Raw genomic sequence first — 27,763 nt, 5'->3', positions numbered from 1 at the left:
TGAATTTTAGGTAAAATGTCAAAAAATGATTCAGAGAACATTTCATTATTTAAAGTACCTGTTTTATATAAGATATTGTTACTCTTGGCCGTGACAGACCCATCTACAGGTAGAACAAAGTAAAATCATATTTAAGAAATTTTTTATATATTGCACTAGAATCTCTGGGATCAGAGATTAACATACTCATGGGTCACTGGGTCAAATGAGATAATATTTATAAACATATTTTGATAAAAGTAATAGAACACACCTTACTAACGGAAAGCATTGTTTTTGTTACTTTATATACAAAGATTGGTAATGATCCCAACCCTTTTTCAAGATGTTTAAAAGCAGGGAAAAGCTTACACAGGAATGTACTTAGATGCAAAATATTAGAGTTAAGAAGGGCCTCCCCACATAAAAACATCTTATCTATTTTTGATAAAAATCTATGTTATCTGTGAAATCTTTTCACAGAATATGAGCAATGTTTCCTTATTGATTAATGTTAGGAAAGAAAGAAGCTATCTCCCCTCTTCATAATTTGCAAAAATAACTAACTTGACATCAACAACATCGTAGAGTTTCTTCAGGAAGTCAGAGTCCAGGTGATTGTATTCGCTGGTCAGTGTGTGAAAATATACTAATACATATTCCTTCACAGCAATGTGATCCATTACATGGATAAAATATAAGAGAGCCTAGGAAAAAGAGAAGTAAAAGTAAGATCATCTTGCACAGTGGTCTATTTCACAGAACCAAGAGCAAGGCAAAATCCAGAAGATTAGTCTAATCCATGCCCTTGGCACTACAGATGGACATCTCTAACTAATTAGTATCAATTCTCTTTAAAAAAAGCTTCAAGAAAATGAACCCTGCCAGTGTTTAGTAATTCTCTCTCTCTCTCTTTTTTTTTTTTTTTAAGTAATTCTCAGAAATGCTACAGTAGGATCTCTTTTGGCCTTGTAAGTGGTGGAGAAGAACATCCAGTCTTAAATAACTCTTCATATATTCTTAAGAGTTCTTCGGTCAATTGCCCGGTTTTCCCTCTCTACGATACCAATATCAATATCATTACAAGTACAATTTGTAGACTTCTGATCTCTCTTGAGGTTTCTGCTTGAACTCAACGAAAATTTTGGCACCTGCTACTGGGATACAGACTTATGGCTCTCATGCAACCAAGAATTAGTACACAAATATATTATGAGTGATGCCTCCCTCTCATGGCTCACTTTGAGGACTATTTTTCTTGGCATCTTTAATGTTGATCTGAATGAGGAAAATGAGAACAGGTTTAGTCAGTAGATGGTAATGGGCTGGGCAGTATTTCTAACGCTCTGAAAGACTCAAAATTTATGATGATCTGGGTCACATTAGAGAAACAGTAGAGAAATATTCCATTACAAGAAGGATGAAATTTAAGAGAAACATTAAACACAAAGCAGAGATACAATATGGGCAGGGCCAGGGTGACCCAGTAGTATAGCTATAAATGACGACATAGAGGAAGCTAAGAGTTACCAATTGAAAGATTATTATCAAACAGGCAATTTCCCAATTCTCCTCAGGAGAGTCCTTGGCATTAACATGAGTGGATTGAGACGGATTAGCATCCAACTGTTATCAGAACTGACAGGGGAGGGCACTAAGAAAACACACTATCTTTCCAGTTTGCTGGTTCGGACCAGGATTATGTTATATGATACATCATGAATATCCAGAACACCAAGCAAGTCCACACCAAAATCAAATGCAGAGATTTATGCTTTTATTGGTATCAATCACATTATGAAAATGATAAGAATGAATGTCATATTGATTGTTGATAACACAAAACAAATGACTACAAGTAGAAATTTACTAATGGTATCATTTACATCAGTTGAGTTTTTCCTCTGTGTGTGTATTTTTACTATTATTTCTGCTTCTACTGGATTGTTTCTGGTCCTCTTTCTATCCATTCTCTATCCCAGGGCAATTAAAAAATTAAAATACTCATTTTCAGTATTAAGTTCCCCATCTTTAACTTCAAATTTTTTCATTATAAGGAGGTATAGTCACATGACAAAAAAAAAAAAAGGAGAAAGCAAATTCTCCCTAAAACCATGAAATCCATTTTGAAATATTTACATTTTGAGTTTTTATCTTTATGCTTAAAACAAGTTAAGGTCAGTGTATAGGCAATTTAATGTATCACTTTTTCTCCTTCTGATACTATGTTATAAATATTTCTCTACAGTACTTGCCTTTAAAACCATAATTTTGAAGGGTCATATAACATTCCACTGGTGGGTACATCGTAGTTACATATTGGGAATTTAAGTTACAATTCTGTGCTACAAATGAGCCTGTTGTAACATGCCAACTCCAATGCCTCTATATTGTACCCAAACACCAGGACCAGGAGCCTAAAAACTTAGCCAGAAGCAATTACAATTCTGTTTTATCTTAAAAATGGATGCGATTTTTACATTTTTAAGTACATAATTTGTTACTATAGTTAGGAATGATTTATTAGTGTTTCTCCTCTCTTACAGTAAGTTTCTAATAAAACTGGTGTTCTAAGATTTACAGATTTATTTTGCAGATTCAATGGTCCCTTGACCAAATATTCCAACTTGGGCAGTTTCAGGGTCGGTAGTTACTTCCATACTTCAGATTATTTCCTTAGTACAAATTCTCAGGAATAGAATTCCTGGGTGAACAGATGTGACCACTTTTATCATTTTATTTCATCTTTGATGACAATGATTATTATTTAAAAGTTCTGGCTAAGTTTTGAAGGTGAAAAAAGGTATCTCATCCTGATTCACTTTTGTTTTTGTTTTTTTTGGATTATTAATCATGTTAGTTTTTTAAAATTTTTATTTTTAGATTTTATTTATTTATTCATGACAGACACAGAGAGAGAGAGAGAGAGAGGCAGAGACACAGGCAGAGAGAGAAGCAGGACCCATGGAGGGACCCGACGAGGGACTCGATCCCGGGTCCCCAGGATCATGCCCTGGGTCGAAGGCAGCGCTAAACTGCTGAGCCACCCGGGCTGCCCACTAATCATTTTTAAAAGCAGAATTATTTTCTTATTTTTATTTGCCATTAATACCATTTTTTTTTTTATGAATCAGCTATTTCTGTCCTTTGCCTCCAGATGAAGGAATCATGGATTTATGCTATACTACATCTCTGACTTCTCTTCAGATAGATACTCAAGAGTTAATTTTTCTTTTTTCAAGAAAAGCAGTATTTGATTGTTAGTACAATTATAATCCAGAGTGATTCCAACCCAAAACTTGCGACTTGCGTCATACCCGAAACAGAGCAGCTGCATTTTTGGAGATCACATTATGGCATTCCAGAATTTTTGTTTCTCCTACAGAATAAAACCAAATCCCTAACTTACTGAAATGGTATGTGCCAAAATACAGAGCCAGGGCCGCTCCTCGGCCCAGGTTCACACAATTATGCCCCATCTCATTTTCTAAGTCCTGATTCCAAATTCATATCCTACTAACTGTAAAAATCAACATTATGTGTAAAACAGAGCCTTTTTATGGCTTACCTTGTCCATGTCTATTAACGTGACAGGAATGTTTCTTCCAACCACCACCATCACTGTACGACCACAGTTATCAACACCTGTGAACAGGAAATATGATCAGTACCCAGAGACTTCATTCCAAGATTGGACTCTAATATCATAAAAATATTCTACACAGATATAAAAGACTGAAAATCAGGACTTACTTTTTAAAAAAAATTTCATCTTTAGATTATCTTTCATTATCTTTCACTGTGGAAAACAATACTTTTTTTTTTTTTTTAAACTTCATGAGGTTTTGATGACTTGCCTTACTTTTTTAAGATAAGGCTTCTTACAGGTTTTAGATAAGGGACAGCCAAAGGTAAGGCTGCAGGGAAAGACCTTTTTATAAATAGTTTCTTGTTTAAGTTCACTACAACTTTTAATAACATTAGTGATCCAGGAAAAACTAATTGGAAATTAATAAGTACTAGCTGAAAAAGAAATCTAATGGCAAAAGTGGAAATCTGAGAACTTTCTATCATATATTTATATATATTTATATATATTTCTATCATATATTTATATAAGGTATGAATTTTGAATAGCAGGTGGATGGTATTTTTAAAAGTAGAAAAAAATGTTAAAAGGTAAGAAAAAGGACATAAAGAAGAAATAAAGTTGGCCAATGTAGAATTGCAAGATGAAAATGTCTAAGTTGAGATATTATTTTTATGATCTTGATAATGAGCAAAACTATCCCCATTAGTATAAAAACAATTTTTTTTCAGATAAAACATACAAAATCAGAGAAAAAGTTCCTAACAGTGTGTTAGGGAAGGTCCTTAATTAGTAAAAGAAAAGTTACTCACCTGTTTGGTATAAGGCTTTTAGAGAAGCAATATCAGATAGATCCTCAGATCTTGCTTGACATAACCAGCGATTATAACTATAGAAATAAAGGACATGATTATTATAATAACCCATTGTAGGTTAAATTTACAAACGGAATCTGTTTCTATCTTTCCCTAAAGAATGAGATTTTATTATAATGTGCGAGGACTTAAGGAGGTCATAGTATTATGCAGAATCTCTACTAATGTATTATTGATGATAAACACAAACGAGAAACTGAGAAACTGAGAAAGGAAGGTGTTCATACTAAATGATTTTAAAAAATCCTTTATAATCAAGTGAAGACTACTCATATAAATAGCAAAGGTACCAATTACTCAACAGTTTCAAATACTATTATCTTCCTTTACTAAAAAAACATGCAAACAGAGAAATCCTAAAGCAACAGCAGTTATTTAAAAGAGATGTTCACTCATTCAACAATTTGGTATTAAGAATCCTGCAGTAAACAGACACGGTCAGTGCCCTCAAGGAGTTTACTCTGCAGAAGAAAAACTGGTAAGCGTTGAACATGTGGGACCACAAAGGAACCAGGTAATTTTATGTAGGAAGTCCAGGCTTATTTAATGATTGGTTAATCAAACCAGGTGCACTGATAGCCCATATAGCAGATCCTAGGGAATGTAGCTCAGCTTTAGCTAAGAGGACGTTAAAATTGGAAGACATTAAAAGTCTCAAAGAGGGGAAATGACCTGTAAAACATTGAGCTAATCTTAGTTATTAGAGCTGAATTTTGAAGTTGTATTCAGATCTCCAGATTTCTGAAAAGGTCAGTATTTTTTCTATTTCAGACCATTTTCTTAAAATTCAAAGGACAAAAAAAAGCTTTCAAGGCACTGAAATGCATGAAAAGCAACTTTGAAGCATCTAGGTCCCATAGGGCAACATCCCATAACATGAGAAAAACTAAACCAGAAGCGGGAGACTTGGTTCTAATCCTATCACTTTCTGTGCATAAATAAAGCTGTTCCACTCTATGGACCCGTTTCCTTATCTGCAAAGTGGTGTTTATGTAGAATACATTTCAGCTACAAAGTACAATCACAAAGCTAAGGATATTTAATAGGAAGCCTATTATATTTGAATTGTAATCAAGTGATACACTTGCTAGTATCAGAAATTGTTACCGCCTGTGAAAAAAACACTTGGTATCACTTAGTTCCATAGTTTTCCTTTTTAAATTTGGCAGCTTAGGGTGCCTGGGTGGCTCAGTCTTTTAAAAGTCTAACTCTTGATTTCAGCTCAGATCATGACCTCAGGGTTGTGAGATCGAGCCCAATGTGCTGGGCATGGAGCCTGCTTAAGATTCTCTCTCCCTCGCCCTCTGTCCTTCCCTTCTCTCTCTTTAAAAAAAAACAAAAAAACCAAAAAAACCAAAACAAAACCAAAAAAAACTTGCCCACCTATGTAAATTGAAAAGTCAAAGACAAAATAGCTTTAAATTTTGGTTGAAAACACAATTTGCAAGTCAAGAAAAGACCTATCTTTATAGTAGTTCTCCTTTTCTATATATAATGTTCCACATTTTTACACAGTCACTTCTTTGGTTATTCACACTAAATCCCCAATGATACTGTTTTCTGTCTTCTGATTAAGTCATCTTCACAATAAGACTGAACAGACTATCTTAAGTGTCTTATGAGCATCACAAGTCCTAGCACAAATCATGTAACAGGAATTCAGTAAATGTCTATTAATTTCTATATTCCACTCTTGTATTCATTAGCTCATTTTTCAAGGATATATTGTGTACATGCAAGTGCCCGCATCACAGCAGGGACTCAAATCTTTAATGAAATAATAAACATGAGTATTATTCAAGATATTTTGGGGGGCATCTGAGAATGATAAAAAGTCCTTGGATTCAAAGAGTTTGAGGTTGAACATATGAGATGGACAAATGTTATAAAGAATGAACTCTGTAGTAAGAACGAAACAAGCAATCCAACAGAGGTCTAAATATTCTATCGATATGCTGAGAGGAGGGCTGGCAGGGAAGGGTGGGGAGAGCAGAGTGAGAGGGTGTGGAGGCAAGGTCCAGACATGTAGAACTGCTCCCCCTTCTTTGCACCATGAGGTATAGTACATGGCTTCACCCGCTTATTGCCAGTGTTCATTTCTACTGTTACACTACAAGATAGGGAATCCGTCTTATTTGCCTCTATATGTCCAGGCAATCTCTAGGGTAACTCCTGATGCTGAGTAAAAACGTGTTCAATGAACTCTGAAAAAAAAAATTTCAACTGGAATTTAGGTGCACAAAATAGAATTAACCTTGGTTCAAAATACTCATCACTGGTACACACGTGGTTCTCTTTTAAAAACGTTATCTAGGGAAGCCTGGGTGCTCAGTCAGTTAGCATCTGACTTGATTTCTGCTCAGTTGATCTCAGGATCATGAGATCGAGTCCTGTGTCAGGCTCTGCCCTGAGTGGGGAGTTTGCTTGAGATTCTCTCCCTCCCTCTGCCCCTCTCCCTGCTCTTAGGCACTTGCGGTCTCTCTCTCTCTAAAATAAATAAATCTACAAAATGTTTAAAAAGCTGGCTATCTAATTAGTTATTTTTAATGAAGTAATAAGCACTCTGAAACCTATTGTCCCCAATAAAAGCTAGCACCCTCACAATAGTCTACATCTAATCATGTGGTCATTCCCCTTCAATTCTAGCTCCCGCCCCTATAACCAGTCTCTGGAATCACCCATCCATCATTTTCTTGCTTTCCTTTTTATATCCTTTTGGTTCATCTGATATATTCCAAAACAACTTTCTGGAAAAAGCTTATAATGCTATGTGTATGTAATCTTTTGGGTCTTACTTGTTGGACTTACTAGACTAGACAGCTAAGATTCATCTATATAATTGGGTGGTTATGTTGTTCATTCACTATGATGACTATACAATGTATTTGTATCATATGAAAACTATAGTTTTTTTCATCCACTCCCCTACTGGTGAACACTTAGACTGTTCCCAGATTTTTGCTCCTGTGAACAGTGCTACGATCAACTTATTTTACATTTCCTGGTATAGGAGTGCATGATTTCTCTTGGGTAGATACAAAGGAGTTGAAGTGCTAGGTTACAGGTATATTTAGTTTTAGAAGATAAGACCAGATCCCTTTTCCAAAGTATTGTACCCATTCTACAAGCAATGATTATGAGACCCCGTGAGCCCACGTCCTCCTCAACAGCTGGCATTAGCAGATGTCTTAATTCTTGCCAATTGGGTCTCTGGTCACTAATGATGCTGAGATCCTGTTCACGTTTACTGTGTGTGTTTCCCTCTTCTGTGAGATGCTTGTTCATGTTGTTTGTTTTCTACAGGGCTATTTCTTCTTTTCTCACTTACTTGTAGGAATTCTTTGTCTATTCTTGATAGCAATCATTTCTCAGTTATGTTTACTGTGAATACTCCCATTCTATAATCTGATTTCACTTTCTTTAAGATTCATTGCCCCACTTGCCAAAGTTCTCAATTTTAATATAGTCGAAGCTATTTTTTCTTTTATAGCCACTGCTTTTTATATTTTAAGAAACCTGTCCTTTCTCCAAGGTATAAAAGATACTAGCTTACTTCTTCCATGAGTTTTAATTAAAAAAAAAAAAAATTAAGTCCTTAATCTATCTAAAATTGACCATAGTCCATGGTGTGAACTCCGAAATAGTATCAACTCTAAAATGTTTTTTAACTTTAATCTATGATTAACAACTTGATATCCTAGAATAGATTTTGGTTGGCAAAAGCAACATCCATATGAACATGTTCATGGGGAGGTTTATAGCTTGCATGAAATTCTTAAAGGCTTAATGATTTAAAAAAGATTTATTGTCACTGCTGAGACAGTGGTGCTGCTCCAGTTTCTAAGTATTAAGATAAATTCCAGGGCACAACTCAGGACTGCTATCTTCATCTGGTTTCTTCTTTTTTCTTATTAAAAGTCTCCTCCATTCCACTATGGATCATGTAAATCTGATTTGATTAGTAAATTTTCTTTTCTTTTAAAAAAGTATTTGGGAGGAGGAAATAAAAGCAAAAAATGTTAGTTTTATCTCCTCAGCCAATAGAGAAACAATGCTTTATTTCCCTCATCTATTCAAAAAATATTTTTAAATTTCCATTCTATCTGTTATAAACTGCATCTCATTTTTTGCTGTAGTTTCTGCATTTCATTTCAAAAATGCTATGCAATCTTTTATCCCAATCCAACAATCAAAACAAAAGATAAAAAAGGAAAACATCAATTCAAAATAGATTCTTATTTTCTTAAAGATTACTCCAAATAAACAGATTTCTATTACTTACTGGGTAAACTACAATTATAGGTAAACAGTCACACAAAATATGGCAAAATGGCAGGAAAGGTGGCCACTATAGTGCTCTGAAGGCAGAAATACTGAGTAGACAGTCTCTTAACAGACTGTAAGCAACTAAGGGTGGGTGCTGTCTTCACAAAGCTAACAACACAATTTCTTCCAGTTAATCAGTTACCATCCACATGCATAACCTCAGGTTGAATGATGAAGAAAATTTACTCAAAAACTCTTAAAAGACTAATGACTAACCTATTTGCGTATGACCAATAGCCTGGGTTTTGGAATCAACACAAGCTTTTCCTGGCCTGGGCACCTGCCCCACACTAGATTTAGTTAGGACCGTTGTTATATACTTACTGTATCCTGTAATTTAAAATAAATTATTCATTTAATAATTAGTTTACCATTTCTCTCCTCTGCAAGACCCTAGGCTCCATGAGGGCTGGGATTGTATCTGTCTTGCATGTCACTTTATTATGTTTTCATCATGACACTTGGTATGTTAGTAAGGGCTCAATAAATACTTAATAATGAATGAAATAAAGTTTTTATTGTGGCAAATGACTTATGGGTTGTAGGCAATTGGGTCTTAAGCTGACCAAGGAACACTAATGAAAAAGTTACTGTAAAATAATTTTAAGAGTTTTAAAAGCTCTATGAAAAAGAATATTGTTTCCTAATTTTTGTAAGTAAGCCAACTTCTTCCTTATGATAAACCAAATTAATGTCAGAGTTGGATAGAAGACCTAGAAATATAAAGAATTAGACAACATGCCTAATTTTTTCAGATGAATTACCACACCGAGATGATGGTGTGGCAAGGCAATGCCACAAGAGCAATGATCGGACCCTATATAGCCGATCCACGGAACCTTTAGTTTTGTTACTGATGGAAGAATTGAAAGTTTTCAAAAAGATGTTGCTAGCTAAAGAGCTACTTCCTCAGAGATAAAAATTATCCTTTGCTCAACCTGATCAACTAACATAATTAGCAGAAATCAGATTCATTATGTGTAAATAAGGCCTTATTTAGAAAAAGTAAGAGAAACAAATTTTAAAAAGCCACAACCCGCAATCTTAAACATTCAGCACAAGGCAGAGTATGCAAATAGATGACTCATAGCTCGGTTATATCATAAACTCCTAAACAGGCAGTCATCAGTTCTCAAATTTTCTGGTCTCAGGACCCTTTTATGTTTATCTCAGTTATACCTACCATATTAGAAATAAAAACAGAAATATTAAAGATAATTTGTAAATCTAAAAACAACAAAAACTCTATATGAACATCAATAACTTTTTATGACAAAAAATGTGTCTTTAACATTGTTGCAAATCTCTTTAAATTTTGCTGGATTCTCACATCTGTTTCTGCATTTCATCTACTGCAATGCTACATAGTAAGTAGCCTCTGGAAAACTCCACCAAACACTCTGAGAATGGGAAGGAAAAGGGTAAATATGTCTGAGTAGGATTATAAAACTAGTTTTGGTCTCATAGGCTCCCTGAAAGGGTCTCTGGTTCCTTGACCACACTTCTGAGCTGCTATTATTCTGAAGTATTCTGCAGCATAGCTATCAGACACCTGAAGTTTCACCTTTAATCATCACAGGCACTGGACACTTATATGGGAAATCTGAAAACCTTTTGATTTAGACATAACTTATCACTCAAGAGAACTATGTGACAGAGGCACCTAGCCTGTTTCTTAGTTCAGGCTTTGGGAGCTACAGGCTGTGCTCTCCTGTAAGTTGGCCAACTATGTGTTGACTACATGTACACAAAGTCTGACCATTGTTCAGAACATACCCCTGAAGGCAATGTGGCTCACTCATGAATTTCAAAACAGAGGGACTACCTTATTTAACCCTGTATATTTCAGTATCTAAAATATTATCTTGTACAGAGTAAATATCCAATGTTTCCTGAACTGAATGGAAACCATCAACTGTGTACAAATATGAATCTCAAGATCAGTAAGACCAGTAAGAAGGACAGTGCTTTCCATGCTGCATTCATATTCCTTCCTAGAACCTAAACCTTTGCTGAGGACTCCTTTCCAGAAAGGAGTGAATAGATTTATTCTAATAATGGCTTGAACTAGTTATCCTTAAAGAAAGAGCCAAAGACAAACAAATCTCCAGTCCAAACACAAACTTCAAAATTTACAGATTATCTATAGCACTCATGGAGAAATGAAAAAGGTATGAGGGATATGTGTAAGAGAAAGAAGTAAAAGAGAATAGGTTGACTGCTTTGAGAAAAGGGGTAACAGTGAGGTTCTTTGTATATGAATATAAAAAAATCTCTAGTCCTTTGCCAACTTGTCTAATGCTGGTTTGTGTAAGTGGGCTGAAGAAGGTAGTAGAGAAGGGAGATGTGCCACAATAGCCACTTTGAAGGCTCTTTCTCAGTGAGTTGTACCTCTGGGTACCCAGTCTAGGGGATCATTTGCCCCCTGTAAAGGAGATAGAATAGATCAGTAATTTGGAGCACAAAATAATCACCTAAGAAACTTCAGAAGGAAGATTTCTGAGCCCTTTCCACAGAGGTGGGAAATTTGGTGTGGGGCATACACATTTTTAGCAAGCAGCCCTGGTGATTCTAATGACTAGAGACTGTACTCCACTTCAGAAAACTGTATCAGACGATTACCAAAATTCCTTTCAACTATAAGGTACTGGTGAGAGACCATAGACCAGTGGTTCTTAAAGTGTGGTCCATAGTCTGACACTTTCTCAGGGGGTTTGCAAGGTCAAAACTGTTTCTGACAGTTTCACAATCATACTGAAACATCAGTTTCCTTTTTCACTGTGTTGACATTTGCACCAAGCAACTGTTAAGTAGACTACTGGTGCCTTAGAATGAATCAAGGTGGAGGCACCAAATTGTACTAACAGCCATTGTGTTCTTCATTGCCAAAATTCTCACAGAGGAAAAAAAATAAAGAATAAGAAAAAAAGCCAGTTTAATTTAAGAATGTCTTCGATGAGGTAAAAATTATTAATTAAATCAACCCTTGGGAACACATCTTTTTAATATTAACGTATCATAAAATGGGAAGAACACATAAAACACTTCTGCATACCAAAGTATGAGGTTGTCTTGAAGAAAGGCACTGTAGGACTTGTAAGCTAAACTTGCTGCTTTTTTTCACGGCACACTGTTCAAATAACTACTGGCAGGCAAACTGTGGTTACTCAACATGAGTATTTGGCAGATGTGTCCTCAAAAATGAATAAAGTGATCCTGTCATTTCAAGAAAAATCAATGGTATTTCTTGTCTGTGATAAAACTTGAGCTTTAAAAAATATATATTATTTTGAAAAATTTGTAACCATTATCAGAAGCTTACAGTTCCTAATACTTAAGACTTTTCTGATGAGATCAGTGGCAATATTAACACATTTTTTTATATTGTATAATGAAATATATCAATATTTTCGAAATCTGAATAATTCAGTGAATCATTATTTTCCAAAAGACAATGCATCATGTTATAAATTCATGCTGTAATTCCTATTATAAAATTCATTCAAAGAGCAGGACAGAACAACACATTTTAATATAACAGAATATAAAAATTCATGGATATGCTTTGAGATTCCATATTACAACTAAACTTCAAGAAATTACCATTTACCAGGTTGTATTATAATATCAAAGAATATCATAAGTTATTTGGCAGGGCTATTAACATACTCTTCCTCTTTTTAATTATATATCTGAATGAGGTTAGATTTTCTTTATATACTTCACCCAAGATAACTTACTGCAACAATTTGAATGCTGATATAAGAATCCAGCCGTCTTTTATTAAGGCATACATTTAAACCTTTTCAAAAGGTAAAACAGCGCCATTTCTTCTAATTTTCAAAAAAAAAACCATGATGGCCTATTTTTAAATAAACTAATAAATAATTTCTCATATGATAAATACTAACAGGTACAAACCATGTAAACCAAAGCTCTCTGGAGTCCTCAACAATTTTTAAGAGTGCAAAGGCGACCTGAGACCAAATCGTTTAAGAACCACTGCCTTTGACTAAAAAAAGGTAACCAGATATAGCAGTGCATGAATCACAATGTGAAAAAGTTTCAAAATATATACAGATGCCAAAGTCCCCGTCATGTGAGGGAGAGGCCCCTCACTGTATTTAAAGAAAAATGTTTGCCAAATGATTCTTACACATGTTAAGTCTAGAAACCACTGAAGCTATCATTTGATTGTGACTGCCTTTGGAAAAACTGTTCATTGGTGCCCCCTCGTGGCAAATTTGCTGTTGTTTCTAAAAATAAAATCAGAATAAAATGAAAACCAGAAACTCATCCACCCAGATACAACATTGTAATTCTATAAGGGACTCCAGAGGTCATCTAAGTCCACTTCCAGTTTATAGTTGGAAACTTAAAACAATCACACATCATTGCAATATACTGTGACAAATACTATGCTATACTTTGGTTAAGTACAGGATATGAAGAAAAAAAAAAAAAAAGAGGAAGAGGCATCTATTCCAGACTTCTCTTCTGTCTATTCTGGCTTATCTCCAGGGAGATACCTTTCTAGAGGCAATCACTTTTAAGCTGAAACCCAGAGAATGGGCAGGAATTAAAGGATGAGGGTATTTCAGTCAAAAGGGATGGCAAGTAACAAAGCTAAAAGGCGAAATATACCATAATTTTCTCAGTACCGAGGAAAACAGCAGTGTCCGATTTTAAGAGCTTGGTAAGTACTAGGTGCTTACAACAATCCTATGAGATGTTAATCTCTCAACCAACACTGTAAGGTAATGCTGATATGAACTGTTTAGAGTTTATAATTTTTCTTTCTTTTAGAAGTTTCTGAAAAGCAGCTAGCTTTCCAAGGACTGTTAATCCTTAGAAAAGCTTACCCAAAAGTACATAAGCTGCTTTCCTTTATGCTTTAAAAAGGACTTATTCAGTACTGCTTTAGAAAACACCATAAGATCCCTAGGAATAAACCTAACCAAAGAGGCAAAGGATTTGTACTCCAAAAACTATAGAACACTCATGAAAGAAATTGAGGAAGACACAAAGAAATGGAAAAATGTTCCATGCTCATGGGTTGGAAGAACAAATACTGTTAAAATGTCTACACTACCTTGAGCAATCTATACATTCAATGCTATCCCTACCAAAATACCAACAATTTTTTTTTTCACAGAGCTGGAACAAATAATCCTAAAATTTGTATGGAACCAGAAGAGAACCTGAATAGCCAAAGGAATGTTGAAAAAGAAAACCAAAGCTCGTTGCATCACAATTCTGGACTTCAAGCTATAATACAAAGCTGTAGTCATCAAGACAGTTTTGGTACTGGTAAAAAAAACAGACACATAGATCAATGGAAGAGAACCCAGAAATGGGCCCTCAACTCTGTGGTCAACTAATCTTCGACAAAGCAGGAATGAATATCCAATGGAAAAAAGAGAATCTCTTTAATAAATGGTGCTGGGAAAATGGACAGCCACGTGCAGAAGAATGAAACTGGCCCATTTTCTTACACTTACACAAAAATAGACACAAAATGGATGAAAGACCCAAATGTGAGATAGGAACCCATCAAAATCCCAGAGAACACAAGCAGCAACCTTTGTGACCTCAGCCACAGCAACTTGTTAGACACATCTCCAAAGGCAAAGGAAACAAAGGCAAAAATGAACTATTATTGGGACTTCATGAAGAACTTTTGCACAGCAAAGGAAACTGTTGACAAAACCAAAAGGCAACTGACAAAACAGGAGAAGATATTTGCAAATGTCTTATCAGATAAAGAGCTAGTATCCAAGACCTATAAAAAATTTACCAAACTCAACATCCAAAGAATAAATAATACAATTAAGAACTGGGCAGAAGATATGAACAGACATTTTTCCAAAGAAGACATACAGATGGCCAACAGACACATGAAAAAAATGTTTGCTATCACTCGGCATCAGAGAAATTCAAATCAAAACCACAATGAGATACCACCTCACACCAGTCAGAATGGCTAAAATTAAAAAGTCAAGAAACAATAATTGTTGGCGATGATATGAAGAAAGGGGAACTCTCTTGCACTATTGGTGGGAATGCCAGCTTGTACAGCCTCTCCAGAAAGCAGTATGGAGGTTCCTGAAGAAGTTGAAAATAGAGCTACCCTTCAACTCAGCAACTGCACTATTGGGCATCTACCCCAAAGATACAAATGTAGTGATCTGAGGGAGCACCTGCACACCAGTGTTTATAGCAGGAATGTCCACAAAAGCTAAACTATGGAAAGGGCTGAGATGTCCACTGATGGATGAATGGATAAAGAAGATGTGGTATGGACATATATACAATGGAATATTACTCAGCCATCAGAAAGGATGAAATCTTACCATTTACATCCACATGGATGAACTGGAGGGTATTATGCTGAGCAAAATAGGTCAATCAGAGAAAGATAATTACCATATGATCTCACTCATGTAGAATTTAAAAAACAAGACAGAGAATCATAGGGGAAGGGAGGGAAAAATAAAACAAGATGAAATCAGGGAGACAAACCATAAGAGACTCTTAATCCTAGGGAAAAAAATTGAGGGTCGATGATGGGGGTCAGGGGATGGGGTAACTGGGTGATGGACATTAAGGAGGGCACATGATATAATGAGCACTGGGTGTTATATAAGACTGATGAATCACTAACCTCTACCTCCGAAACTAATAATACATTATGTTAATTCAATGTTAATTAATTGAATTTAAATAAAAAAAATGAAAACACTTGAAAGAAATGGAATGGCTAAAAAAAAGAAAAAAAAAAAGAAATGGAATGGCTTTATAAGGTCCTTGGGATAAATTAGGGAGAAATAAAGTACTTTTAAATTTAACAAAACTGTAGATTATGCTTTAATTACCAATATAGTAAAGTAAAAACTTCGTAACTCTGCCTTTCCCTTTTCCTATTCCCACGTTAGAATGAAATTTCACCCAGAGGCACTACACTTACAGCAGGAAGAGTAGGAGCTCTGAAGTCAGATATGCACCTGAACACTGGCTTCACCACATATTAATTGTGACCACTGATAAACTAACTCTGAATTTCTGTATCTACATAATGGGGACAATATTTCCCACTACATTGTCATGAAGAACAGATGAGAATATGTTATATGCAGATCATTTAGTCCATGCAGGCTCCTTGCTGATTTCTCATGTCCCTCTGTGTCTATCAGTCCAAAGGGATTGCCTTACTTTCTTTGATGCTGCTTCTGCAAGGCCGCCTCTGATAACTGTCCCTGAAGGATCAGTCTTCTTTGCTTGTCAATATCTCCTTCCATTCGAGCAAAAGCGTGAGAACCGATGAAAGAGAGGTCAACTCCCAAGCCTTCGGCCTCCTCTTCTTGGTTGTCTGTAACAAAAATACTATCAACAGAGAGTGTATGATAAAATCTGACAGTAAATGCTACAGACTGTGAATGTTGCAACAGGGATGACTATGACGTCATCAAAAAAACTGGGGTTGAGGGTATTTTTTTGAAACTCAAACTGAAATCAGATTTCGGCATCTGAAGAACTGAAATAATGCAAGAAACCACTTGTCCCTGTGTAACAGAAGTTTTAGGAATACACAAAATCAAATCATGGGGACTTGAGTGTAACCTTAAGAAGGAAGAACAGAAGGTAATGATAAACAAAAAGATAGAATCATATTGTATATAGGTTTAAAGAAAAGAGAAATACAAAGAACGAATGTTTAGAGTCATTTATCCAGAACTGTTTTAAGGAGGGAGCACATGATAAACTGACACAAACACTTGAGTCCTTTTGTCGGATAACTCGCAATGGCAGCTTGCTTGCCCAATATTGCAGGATAGGATCCACGTTCACTAAGATATGTTTTAATTCTAATTTAGCATCCTGGTTTTCTACACTGGTCATGCCTATATAATCATCTGACTCATAAGTGTTCTGGTTTTCACTACAAATTAATAAATCAACTTTCTAATGTATCCAGACGATCATTTTGTGTTTGGCTAGAAGTCAGCACTTTGGGAATGGGTCATCTATCTCTTAGTGTGTTCCCCTACTGCTTTATTAGCTTTGTTCAAAAATTTTTTTTTTTTTTTTTTTTTTTAAAGAAAGAAAAAAAAAATGCCTTGGACCATGGGGAGCTTCCCAAAGCAATGCCACTACTTGAAGCCCAGCCATGTGGGCCATCCAGCTGGGACTTCCTCACATCTACTTCACTGCTCCTTAATCTGTGACAGGCTAATGGCTGAGAAATCTGCTTTTATGAAAAACAAAAAACAAAAACCCCATGAACAAATCAGGTAAAGCTGATTTTACATCTATTTTAACAGACTGAACATTCTAATTGAAAATATTTATGAATAATACTAGGACGGGATCCCTGGGTGGCGCAGGGGTTTGGCGCCTGCCTTTGGCCCAGGGCGCGATCCTGGAGACCCGGGATCGAATCCCACATCGGGCTTCCGGTGCATGGAGCCTGCTTCTCCCTCTGCCTGTGTCTCTGCCTCTCTCTCTTTCTCTCTCTGTGACTATCATAAATAAATAAACATTTAAAAAAAAAATAATAATACTAGGACTTCCATCTATGAGGTAATCAAGCACTCTTCGAAAATGGTAGACACAAGGAACCCTTTGGCCAATGAGTTAGCCTAATCTGCTGCTTAGCATTATGATCTCAAATTGGGTTTGCAATTATTACTCATTGCATTTGTCATACAAAATGCATTTACCCATTTAGGAAAAACTATATTCTACATTGGTGGTCACAATCATGAAAATTTCCAAATAACTCTGGGGATACCCTAAAGTACATGGATAGCCCTCCAGCAAAGCTTCGTTCAGATATTTCCTGATGGTACACCACTTCCAATTCCCTCCACTTGATTTAAGGCTATGTACTGGTGATAAAAAGGAGATGAACAACCTTCTACAGATTTTGATGCCTGTTTAAAAGTGTTCACAGTAGGAATCTCATAGTAATTCCTGAGCTGCTGAATTTTCACATCCAGTTCTGAAGCTTCTGAGGCATGTCTCCACACAAGGGAGTTACGACCTTAACCATGTACGCATGAAGATCAAAATAAGCTGTCATACAGTACAGATTCAGAAGGGCTCCCATCCTACCATGTTCTACCATTGCTTCAATCTACATGAGTATATAACCTAGAGAAACAAAACAAATGGTAATGGCATTCCTGTTTTAGTATTTAATGTTAGGTCTCGCTTTTGGAGGATATTGTTAAAGCTGCTGAAAATTTTAGATGATTATGTACTTGATTACTGTCTCAAAGAGGGTCCCATATACAACTATAAACTTCATGAGGATGTAAAAGTTGTTATATCCACTTCTGGATCTCTACTGTCTAACAGACTTAATGTTTTGTGTGTGTGTGTGTAAATATATGTATTTTAACTTAAAGAGTAAATTTTAACAAGAATAAGCCTCTAAAAACATCTAAGTTGGTCTTGAACTCAATGTCACACCCATAGAGAGCTCCCCAAAGGTAGAATGAACTTTCTCCTTCTTGGTAGTGTTTTATCAGTCCCTGATAAAAGAGGGAAATTAAGAAAAGCAGAACTCACCCTCCGGGGCACCAGGTTTTTCACTAATTCTAATCTGTCGCTCAGGTACCACAGGCTCCCCTTCCGCATTTCCGATATCTGCAGGTAGGTATGGCAATGATCGACATTCCTCCTTTAATGACCTTGGGAAGTACAGAGGTAGCAGCTTTTGGTAAGTAGCCTGTGTCAGAAAAGCAAGACATTCTGTAAAAAATAATGAAGCAATGAAGCAGGCATCAGCAGAGCTTTAGTGCTACTCTAGACACTGCGAAGACACCCTCTGTCAAAAATAAAAACCTTACCACTTCTAAGCTCAACTAGATGTTGTCTAGGGCCCTCAAGCAGTTTTTACGTTCAGGGTCAGGATATTGTTAGGTGGTCAATAAAGTTAAATGTGACCCCCATCCTGGCAATTTCAGGTCACTGAACCTGCCACTCATGTCATATTGTCATTTACCCCTCCCTTGGAATATCTTATTTTTTATGATTTCATGTTTATCACCTCCCATAGGAAGCATTTCTTAACCCTGTGCAGGGTTGAATTATGTGTTCCTATCCATTCTATACCTTCATTAATGCACTTATCACAATTATCATAACTTATCTGAATTGTCTGCCCTCACCAACAGCCAATGGATTCCTTGAGGACAATGACCCTGACCTGTTCACTGGTGTATTCCCAGAATCTAGTGTGATAAGCCTGGATGCCAGACACTGAATAAAGGATCATTGAATGGACAGGTAAACCAGGTAAAACAAGAAGAGACAGCAGACAAGCAAATATGCCTCATTTTTGCAATTTTTTTTAAAGATTTTATTTATTTATTCATGAGGGGGGAGAGAGAGAGAGAGAGAGAGAGAGAGACAGAGAGAGAGAGAGAGGCAGAGACACAGGCAGAGGGAGAAGCAGGCCCCATTCAGGGAGCCCGATGTGGGAATCGATCCTGGGACTCCAGGATCATGTCCTGAGCTGAAGTCAGGCACTTTAACTGCTCAGCCACCCAGGTGTCCCCATTTTTGTAATTTCCAAAGTATTTATATATCATGTATATAGTTATTGATACCATACGTGGATATTTCACACGTGTTACTCATTAATCACTAAACTCCTGTGATGTAAGTATTATTAATACTCCTATTTTATCAAAGCACAGAGGGGTTAAATAACTTGCCCAAGGCCACAAAACTGCAAAATAATACAAGCTGAACTATAACTAAATAAAACTTAATGAAAGTTAAAAAAAAAAAACAAAACTAGTTTTCTAAAATGGCTCTAAGTTAAGCTGAAATACATTAAACCTAACTATACACAACAAAACAAACAAAACATAAACCTCACAACTTAATCAATGCTAGTCACCAGGTGAGGCTGTCACCTGTTTTCAGGTGATGCCTCAAGGAGTTTTAAGAACTAATACAGGGAGCACAGCAGAACTCTACCTTGTAAGATTTCACAAAAAGAAAATGGTTCAGCAGTAAAAACATGATCAAAATGCTCCTTTTTGACTTGTTTTTAGACTTTGAGTTCTTTTCAACAAAGGATGGTAAGCCCCACTGCCAAAAACATACACAGATTCCTAGGATATGCTACTGGCAATTCAGTAAATAGATAATGATGAGACAAAGATAAATAAGTAAAAATAAGATTTAAACAATGCAACATCATTAGCAAAATACCTCTTCAAGTTCAGAGACAGCAAATACTACTTTTTCAATGGTCTCCCCATGAATCTCTAGGAATCTCCTGACAGTGCCTAAGGAAAAGAATAGAAAAACTTATTCAATAAATAAGAAATGACTTGTGTGAAGAAAATTCAAACTCTTCAAAGTTTTATTTTTACCATGGATCACTCTTCATTTCAGTCAGGTCTCTGCTCAATGACACCTTATCAATGAAGCCTGTCCAGATCACCATGTTTAAAAATCCTTCTCTGATTTGCTTTCCTCTAGAGCAAATATTATAGAAAAAATTTGTGGAGTTTCTTGCTTATTTTGTATCTTCTCTGCCCTCCCTGCCCCATCTGCTAGAGCAAAAATACCTCAACAGCACAAGAGTTTTATTTTACTTACTACTTTATTGCCAGCATCTAAAATAGTGCCTGGCCATAGGAGATGCTGATTCCAGACAATTCTTCTTTATCCAATTTATTTTTATTCCCTAGGGCCTCCTTCTTTCTGACTATTCATTTACTTACAGTCTTCAGTGACCTACTCAGGATTGTATCCCTGTCAAAATCCCATTGACCAAAGATGAATTATTTTTTTCTTAATTCCTATGTTATTCTGATTCTTCTCTATCAATTTCCTATCAATGAAACCTAATGGCCTTTTCTCAGTCCTTATCTCATTAGAAGATTGTCTAGCTTTAGTTTATATGTCCATTTAAAAATGTTGTCTTCCAGGGTTCTGTCATCCACAATTATTTTCTTGTTATATATATATAGAAAGACAGACAGATATAGTCTCTATTTAGCTCACCAATTTGCTGGCTTAGCATCAATGTAAATACTGACATTCTCAAATCTTTATATTCTGTTTTCCGAATAGAAGAGCTGAGTTCCCTCCTGCCTATTGGGTATATCCGTCCAGATAACCCAGAGACCTCAAACTCCACAGGTCTGAAACTGACCTCCATCCTTCTCCCTCAAAATCTGTTCCTTTACCTATATTCTTTATTTTACCAGATAGCAACATCGAATCATTTATCCAAGCTCAAATCTGAAAATTTTAACATTCCTTTCACCTCTTCCTTTATTCTGCATCATGTCCTTTAAAATTCTATTGCTATTTCTAACACCCATTCCTCTTGTAGCTGTTCTCAGGATCTTAATACTCATGAAGCCTTTACCAATAAGCTCTTGTTTTCTTGTTTCTCTCTTTTCTAGGTCTATATATTCACTGTTGCCTGATTTATCTTCCTTCCCTTGTCACCCTCCTTACTAAATAATTCTGAGGCTCTGCACTGCTTGTAAGTTAGGATCTAAGTCCCCAGCACAGTTTGCCACACTTGGACCTTAACTGGCCATCCCTCCACCCCTATCCTTTAGAGTTCTATTTCCCATTAGTACTCCCACAGAACTTATGCTTTTGGCAAATTGGCTTCTTTGCTGTACTCAGAACATTCCATTTAACGTCCATGCTATTCTGTCTCTGTTTGCATGGTTACCTTTGACTAGAATACCATTCATTCACCATGACCTTTTATTAGTTAACTCCTAGTCATTTTTCAAGACCCATTCCAAGGCCATCTAGTACACAGAACTCCATGACCCCACCTTGTGCTCCTCCTATAACCTGAAGGACCTCCATTTGTGAATTTCTCATTGCATTTTATAGCTAGACCATGAGCTCTCTGAAGGCCAAGTATATCTAACATTAATATTACCAGAACCTAGCACATTTTAAGAATATAGCAAGCAATCATTCAAAAATAACTAGCAGCTGAATTAACATTTTATGGGTCTAGTTATCTACATATTGCCTGCCTTGTTTACTACTGTATCTGGAGAATCTAACAGAGCAGATCCATTTGTTGAAGGACCAAGCTAAGCTATTCATAATTCTCCCTCTGTTAGATGACAAATTTACTTTTCATTTTTTTCTCTATTCTGTTTTAACAATTTTTTAAAAATGAATTTTCAAAAAGGGATTTTCTTTATTTTGACACTACGGTTTGTGTTTTTTTTTAGAAGATTTTATTTAGAGAGAGCAAGCGAGAGAGAGCGTGAGGATGAGTAGGGGGAAGAACAGAGGGAGAGGGACTCAGTGCAGAGCCCACATCAGGGCTGCATCCGACAACCCAGAGATGATGACTTGAGCTAAAATCAAGAGTCAGAAGCTTAAGTGACTGAACCATCCAGGTGCCCTGACACCAAGTTTTAATTAATGTTCACACATAATGGTTTCCCAGCATACAACTGTAGGATTTCCACTGGAGAACAAAATACAAAGCCTGATAGTAACCAAACGGAATTCCCTCAACGGAATTCATGAAGAAAGGTAACTCTGAAAAAAGGAGAAAAGAAAGAGTGGTATCATAGCTATAAGGTTTTAGTACGAACTGCCAATTCAAATGGTTTCTTTCAGAGTTTCATCTAGAAAAACAGCTTCATTTTTTTTCTCACCACTGTATCCTCTTCTATATAGTACAGGGCCTTGCACACAATCACTCAAAATTTTGCTGAATGAATAAATAACTTGATAAATTTATTTCAATCCAGAGGTTTCTTTAGGCTCCTAATGGAGAACTGAACTGTACATGAACCAAGAAAAAAAAAAAAAAAAAAGTCTTGATACATCTATCAAGAGGATATTACTTAGGTTTTTTTTTTTTTTTTTAAGATTTTATTTATTCATGAGAGACAGAGAGAGAGAGAGAAAGAGAAAGAGAGAGAGAGAGACAGAGACAGAGACTCAGACAGAGGGAGAAGCAGGCTCCATGCAGGGAGCCAGATGTGGGACTCGATCCCGACTCCAGGACCATGCCCTGGGCCAAAGGCAGGCACTAAACTGCTGAACCACCCAAGGGATCCCCTATTACTTAGGTTTCAAATGAAATAAGTTTTGGTAATAGTGTAATAAGTAGGAAACAAATTATTAAATTTTTCTTGGCCCATTTATGCTGCAAAAGTATATAAGCCACTGATTTCCCAAATGCTCAGAAAGTATGTGAGCATAGGCCACAAATGTTTATTTGTGTGCACATACTTTTTTAATGAGATGGTACAGTTTTGCTATTAGATTTAAGATGTAGTAAGTCAAACAGGTCTTATAAAATTTAAGTTGACTTGTCCATCTTTAAGTTTTCCATTTCCTTTGTGCTAATCAAATTCTTAGAAATTGCTTCATACAGTCTCTTAGACCCATCTTCATCTGTTCCTATTACAATTATTGCTCAAAGTTGACACCTCTATGGTAGTATATCAAGTCATTTAGCTGGGGCCACAAAGTTGGTGAGACTGGTAGAATCGAGATAAAAACCCAGTCTTCTTGACTCCTTTTTTAGAGCCCTTTCTATAAAATGTTGCTGCCTCTTTAAATTCTAACCTGTATGATTAATAAGAAATAGTGACATAAAAAAAGACTTAGCTCAAGTTATGGGGTGATGAGGTAAGGATGAAGGAATCAGAGAATGTCAAGACCTGCCAAGAGCATTGCCAGAAAGAATTATATAAAGGCAGGAACTTTGTTTTGGTAAGGCACCATTCAGAATACATGCAAAGTAGTGGTAACAGTAGTTTCCCACTGAAGTAGTTCTAACTCAATGTTATGCATATAATTAAATTATCTAGTATAACAGAAAGGTTACTAGACTTGGGAGGCAGGAGTCTGCATAACCATGAGAATATGATAAACTTCTGAGCCTCTTTATTGGTAAAATGAACACCTAAAACACACGGCTACTGAAGAAACAAAATGGAACTTCTTTATCTCCTTTTAAAATATGTATTTCTTAAAATAAAATAAAATAAAATAAAATAAAATAAAATAAAATAAAATATGTATTTCTTAAGCAAGTTCCACATGTAAAGTATTCTTGGCATATGGAAGCACTGGAAATGCAAAGATGAAAAGATTTCTGCTCAAGAAGCTCAGTCTAATATTTATAAAGCATAACTACAAAATATATAAATTTATTATAAAATCCTTGAGCAGTAAGATCTTATATCTTAAAAATAGCTAATTATTAAATAAGATTATTTATGCCCTCACCCTAAATTCTAGGCTATATAATAATCATCTTAACATTTGAATATCTTTGTAATTTTTTGATGGATGTAAGACTTTTAGCTCCTCCTCTTTAAATTCTAGAGATAGAAAGGGTCTTTAAAGATCATCTGGTGTAGTTTTCCTCCTTAATGAGAAATATCTTCAATAGATGGTCATTTAGTTTTTGCATGAACATTCCTAGTGACAAGAAATTCACTTAAAATACCTTTCTATTAGAGAGAGTACTACCTGAAGTGGGACCAACTGTCCCACTTGTGACATAGTCCCAAGACCTGCCTTCTACCATTGCAAGTCTTATCTACAATCCTTACAAGAATTTATCAACTTCCTGAAATTGCTGCAAATTCCCTCTGTATATATATTCTTCAGAGAAAGGGTCCACAGCTTTCTTCCATCAAATGCTCAATGTAGTTTGTGATGGCTCCCAAAACAGTTCAGAGCCACTGTTCTAAACAGGCAGCACAGAATAAGTTCACAATGAGAATCCTTCAAATATTTGAAGATGAGCATCATATATGCTAAAAGCTTAGGAAAAGTACCACTAATGTTTCAAACTGTTTGCTCTCCAGTTTGTCAGTGTCTCATAAGATAGGACACCCAGAACTACATACAAATGTCTAAATGTGGTCTGAACTTGCATGTAATACAGTGAGATCATGGGTTCTCTCAAGCTAAACATATTTTTATATCACATATATGACATTCTGTCTCATTATGATCGAGCCCCGTCTTTTTAAACTTCAGTGCAAGGATTTGTACTCAAATTGCACATTGAAAGCTGCTATTTCAACTGCAAAGTGCTATTTATACATACTATATTATGAAATCTACTTAGACTTCATTGTTACAGCCTGTTAAGATTATTCTGAATACCGATTCAAATACCCAATGTGTTAGCCATACTTCTTGGCCATTTCCCAATTTAATAGACAAGTTTCTGAGCCTTTATTCAAGTTGAGAAAAACATCAACCTGAGCAAGTATTTTGAGCTCAGCAACTTACCAGTACAAAGTTCCCTCCAGGATGCCATGATCTGTTCATCAGGACATCTTCTTTGGCTATAACTACTTAACTAGTGATAAAAAAATTTTGTAAGACTCAATCTATGAACAGCATCCCAATTCTACTTACAAAGTGCTCAATGTATGCACAGCATCTCTGATGTTACTTACGAAGTGCTATGTGTGTTGCATCCTCTAAAGGATAACCTCGTTTTGCAGAATTGATGACACAGAATCCCACAGAAGACATTGATTGCTCTCTGCAATCAAACAGAAAACACAAACCACCAACATTCATAATACATACATATGTAATTAATTTAAAAAATGCAGCAACTTCTTTCCTTAACTCCCCAATATATCTTGTATAATAGTTAATCCCAGTTATACTTTTTAATAATTATATCAATATTATAATGATACTATTTGAGGGAAATATAGCCCAAATAAAGACTGAATAAAGTGGGAACAGGTTAAATTAAGTCACCTGAATCCACTCTTTTTATCCTGCTACGTGTGTGAAGATAATTAATTTTATCTTCAGAGTCTTCTTACATGATTTAAGGCCCTCAAAATTGACTTCCATGGCTCAGTTTCATTCTGAAACCAGAGCCTTTAACAATGTATGGTATGCTGCATCCAGGAAGTGAATAAACCATACTTGGCCAGCTGAAGCACGTTTCTGTAGCAGCTGTACAGGGAACTCTCAGCAGCTGTGCGATAGCGGCTCTTGTATTTAGGTCCCACTGTGTGAATGATGAACCGGGCAGCTAGATTAAATCCTTTTGTCAATTTTGCTTCACCTGTCCGGCAACCTGGGAACAATGGAACATACTAAGTCATGAAGGTGTTAGGAAAAAAAAAAAGTCAACAAAACAAGGCATAAAAGAGAAAAGTAATAAGAACTTTGAGAAATTTCAATTACAGATATGGATTGAACATAAACATTTATCTCTGTTCCCAAAGTGACAATGAAGTAATACAATAGGTACAAAAAACAGACAACAAAGACCTCTGAAACCAAAAATACATTACATGTTAATTAATTGAATTTAAATAAATAAATTAACTAAAAATAGGAAAAGCAGAGGCAAAGAGAATGGGGGAGAGGATGTGAAGCACATAGTTATCATCAAAACTGTGGAAGTCAAAAGTAAGTGGCCTAGAAATAACTGATTCAGCAAGCAGAGAAACCTAAGTGCTTGTAGAAATGGGGTCATGAATATGAAGCCAGCTGGTTGTACTGAAAGGCAGTGCTGGATTCAAGGTAGATTAGTTTGATTCAAATCTTGAGTCTACCACTTTCCTGCTGTGCTACCTATGCCTCTCTGTGCCTCAATTTCCTATTTAATGGGAATACTCCTAGTACTTACTTTACAGGTCTAATCTGTGCAAAGTACATACAGGCATTACCTATTATTATTATTATTATTATTATTATTATTATTCAACACTAGAAAAGCTCAAAAAATGGAGGCCTATGTACTTGTAAAAACTATGCTGTAAAGTGGGACTAAAGAGAGGAGGCTGAGTGGAGTTTGCATAAAAACAGTCAAATCTGCAACAACCCTTTCCCCAGCCAGCACAGCAAGGTGATGATTTCTTTACCACTTGCTGTGGTGATAAATGCGGAACTGGTTTCTGGACTCCAGAACCCCAGGCATGGCTAGAGAGTGGACTGAGTTAAAGTGTTACGCTCAACAGTGATAGTTCTAGCCCTCTGCTCCTAATTGGCTTTTAAATCACAGACATTTACCCTTATACCCCAGAAAGATTCCTTTCCAGGAAATTAAAAGGCCCAAACCAAAGGACTCACAAATTGTGATAACTACGGGAGATTCCCCAACAAAACAACAGGGCTCCTGTTCATCATCTGCTTCTAGGTTTACCAAGCAATAACTCTTGCCCATGAAAACAAAGCTTCCCTTCACCTTTTCAGTTCCCCCCCCTCATAAATTCAACTGACACTCAAGGATCACCAAAAAGTGAGCAAAGCCTCTGACCAAAGGGGGTCAAAACAATGTTTAAAAAAGAGAGAATGCAATTCCCAATACCAAAATGACTGCTGTCAGAGAGGTAGGAAAAGATATAGTACACCTCTGAAACAGAATCAGAATACTGTAAGAAATATTCAGAGAACAGGAAAAAAAAATGCTTATATAGCTTAGTCAAGTGAAAAACATGATAGCAAGAACAAAAAGTTCAATATATGGGTTAAAGCTAAAGTTGAGGAAATCTCCCAGAAAATAAAAAGCTGGAAAGTAAAAGACATGAAAATTGGAGGACTAAACAAGGAAGTGCAAAATCCAACAGAATTTCTTCAAAGAGAGAACAGAGAATACAGAGGGAGGGAAATCATGAAAGAAAACAAATTTTCCGAAACTGAAAAGGTAAGTTTCTAGACGAAGGATCCCATGGAATACCCAAACCATACCACGGCACTATGAAATTGAGAACACCCAAAATAAGATGAGATCATAAAGTTTCCAGAGGAAAAAAAAAACAAAACAGTAACATACAAAGAATCAAGAATAAGAATAGCATCTGACTTTTCAAGAGCAATAATAAAAATTGGAGCAATGCCATCAAAAACCTGGAAAATGATTACCAACTTAGAATTTCATTTCCAACCAAACTCCCAACTAAGTATGAAGGTAGAAGATCTCAGCAATTTTGCCCTCACTCTCATTCTCAGAATCTCCTGATAGATT

The 27,763-nt window shown here is 36.0% G+C and overlaps 1 protein-coding gene across 10 annotated transcripts in view; it reads right to left on the bottom strand.

Moving 5' to 3' along the window:
- GDAP2 (ganglioside induced differentiation associated protein 2) overlaps nt 1-27,763 on the bottom strand; it is a 146,766-nt gene that overhangs the window by 101,045 nt on the left and 17,958 nt on the right. For all 10 annotated transcript variants that reach the window (XR_013348930.1, XR_013348931.1, XR_013348933.1 and 7 more), the window contains exons 4-11: nt 25,714-25,867; nt 25,224-25,312; nt 19,999-20,075; nt 18,343-18,502; nt 15,982-16,138; nt 4,381-4,457; nt 3,548-3,624; nt 547-686 (exon numbers count right to left, since the gene is read on the bottom strand). Coding sequence is in view for 3 of the 10 variants with exons in the window: in XM_077842678.1 (XP_077698804.1) it covers nt 547-686; nt 3,548-3,624; nt 4,381-4,457; nt 15,982-16,138; nt 18,343-18,502; nt 19,999-20,075; nt 25,224-25,312; nt 25,714-25,867 (931 nt within the window). In the remaining 7 variants the exon portion in view is untranslated. The remainder of the gene's footprint in view (nt 1-546; nt 687-3,547; nt 3,625-4,380; nt 4,458-15,981; nt 16,139-18,342; nt 18,503-19,998; nt 20,076-25,223; nt 25,313-25,713; nt 25,868-27,763) is intronic.

The sequence above is a fragment of the Canis aureus genome, chromosome 12, assembly GCF_053574225.1.
Source record: "Canis aureus isolate CA01 chromosome 12, VMU_Caureus_v.1.0, whole genome shotgun sequence".
Taxonomy (NCBI): Eukaryota; Metazoa; Chordata; class Mammalia; order Carnivora; family Canidae; genus Canis; species Canis aureus.
Note: the sequence above shows the minus strand (reverse complement) of the source record. Positions and strands in the feature narration are given on the sequence as shown.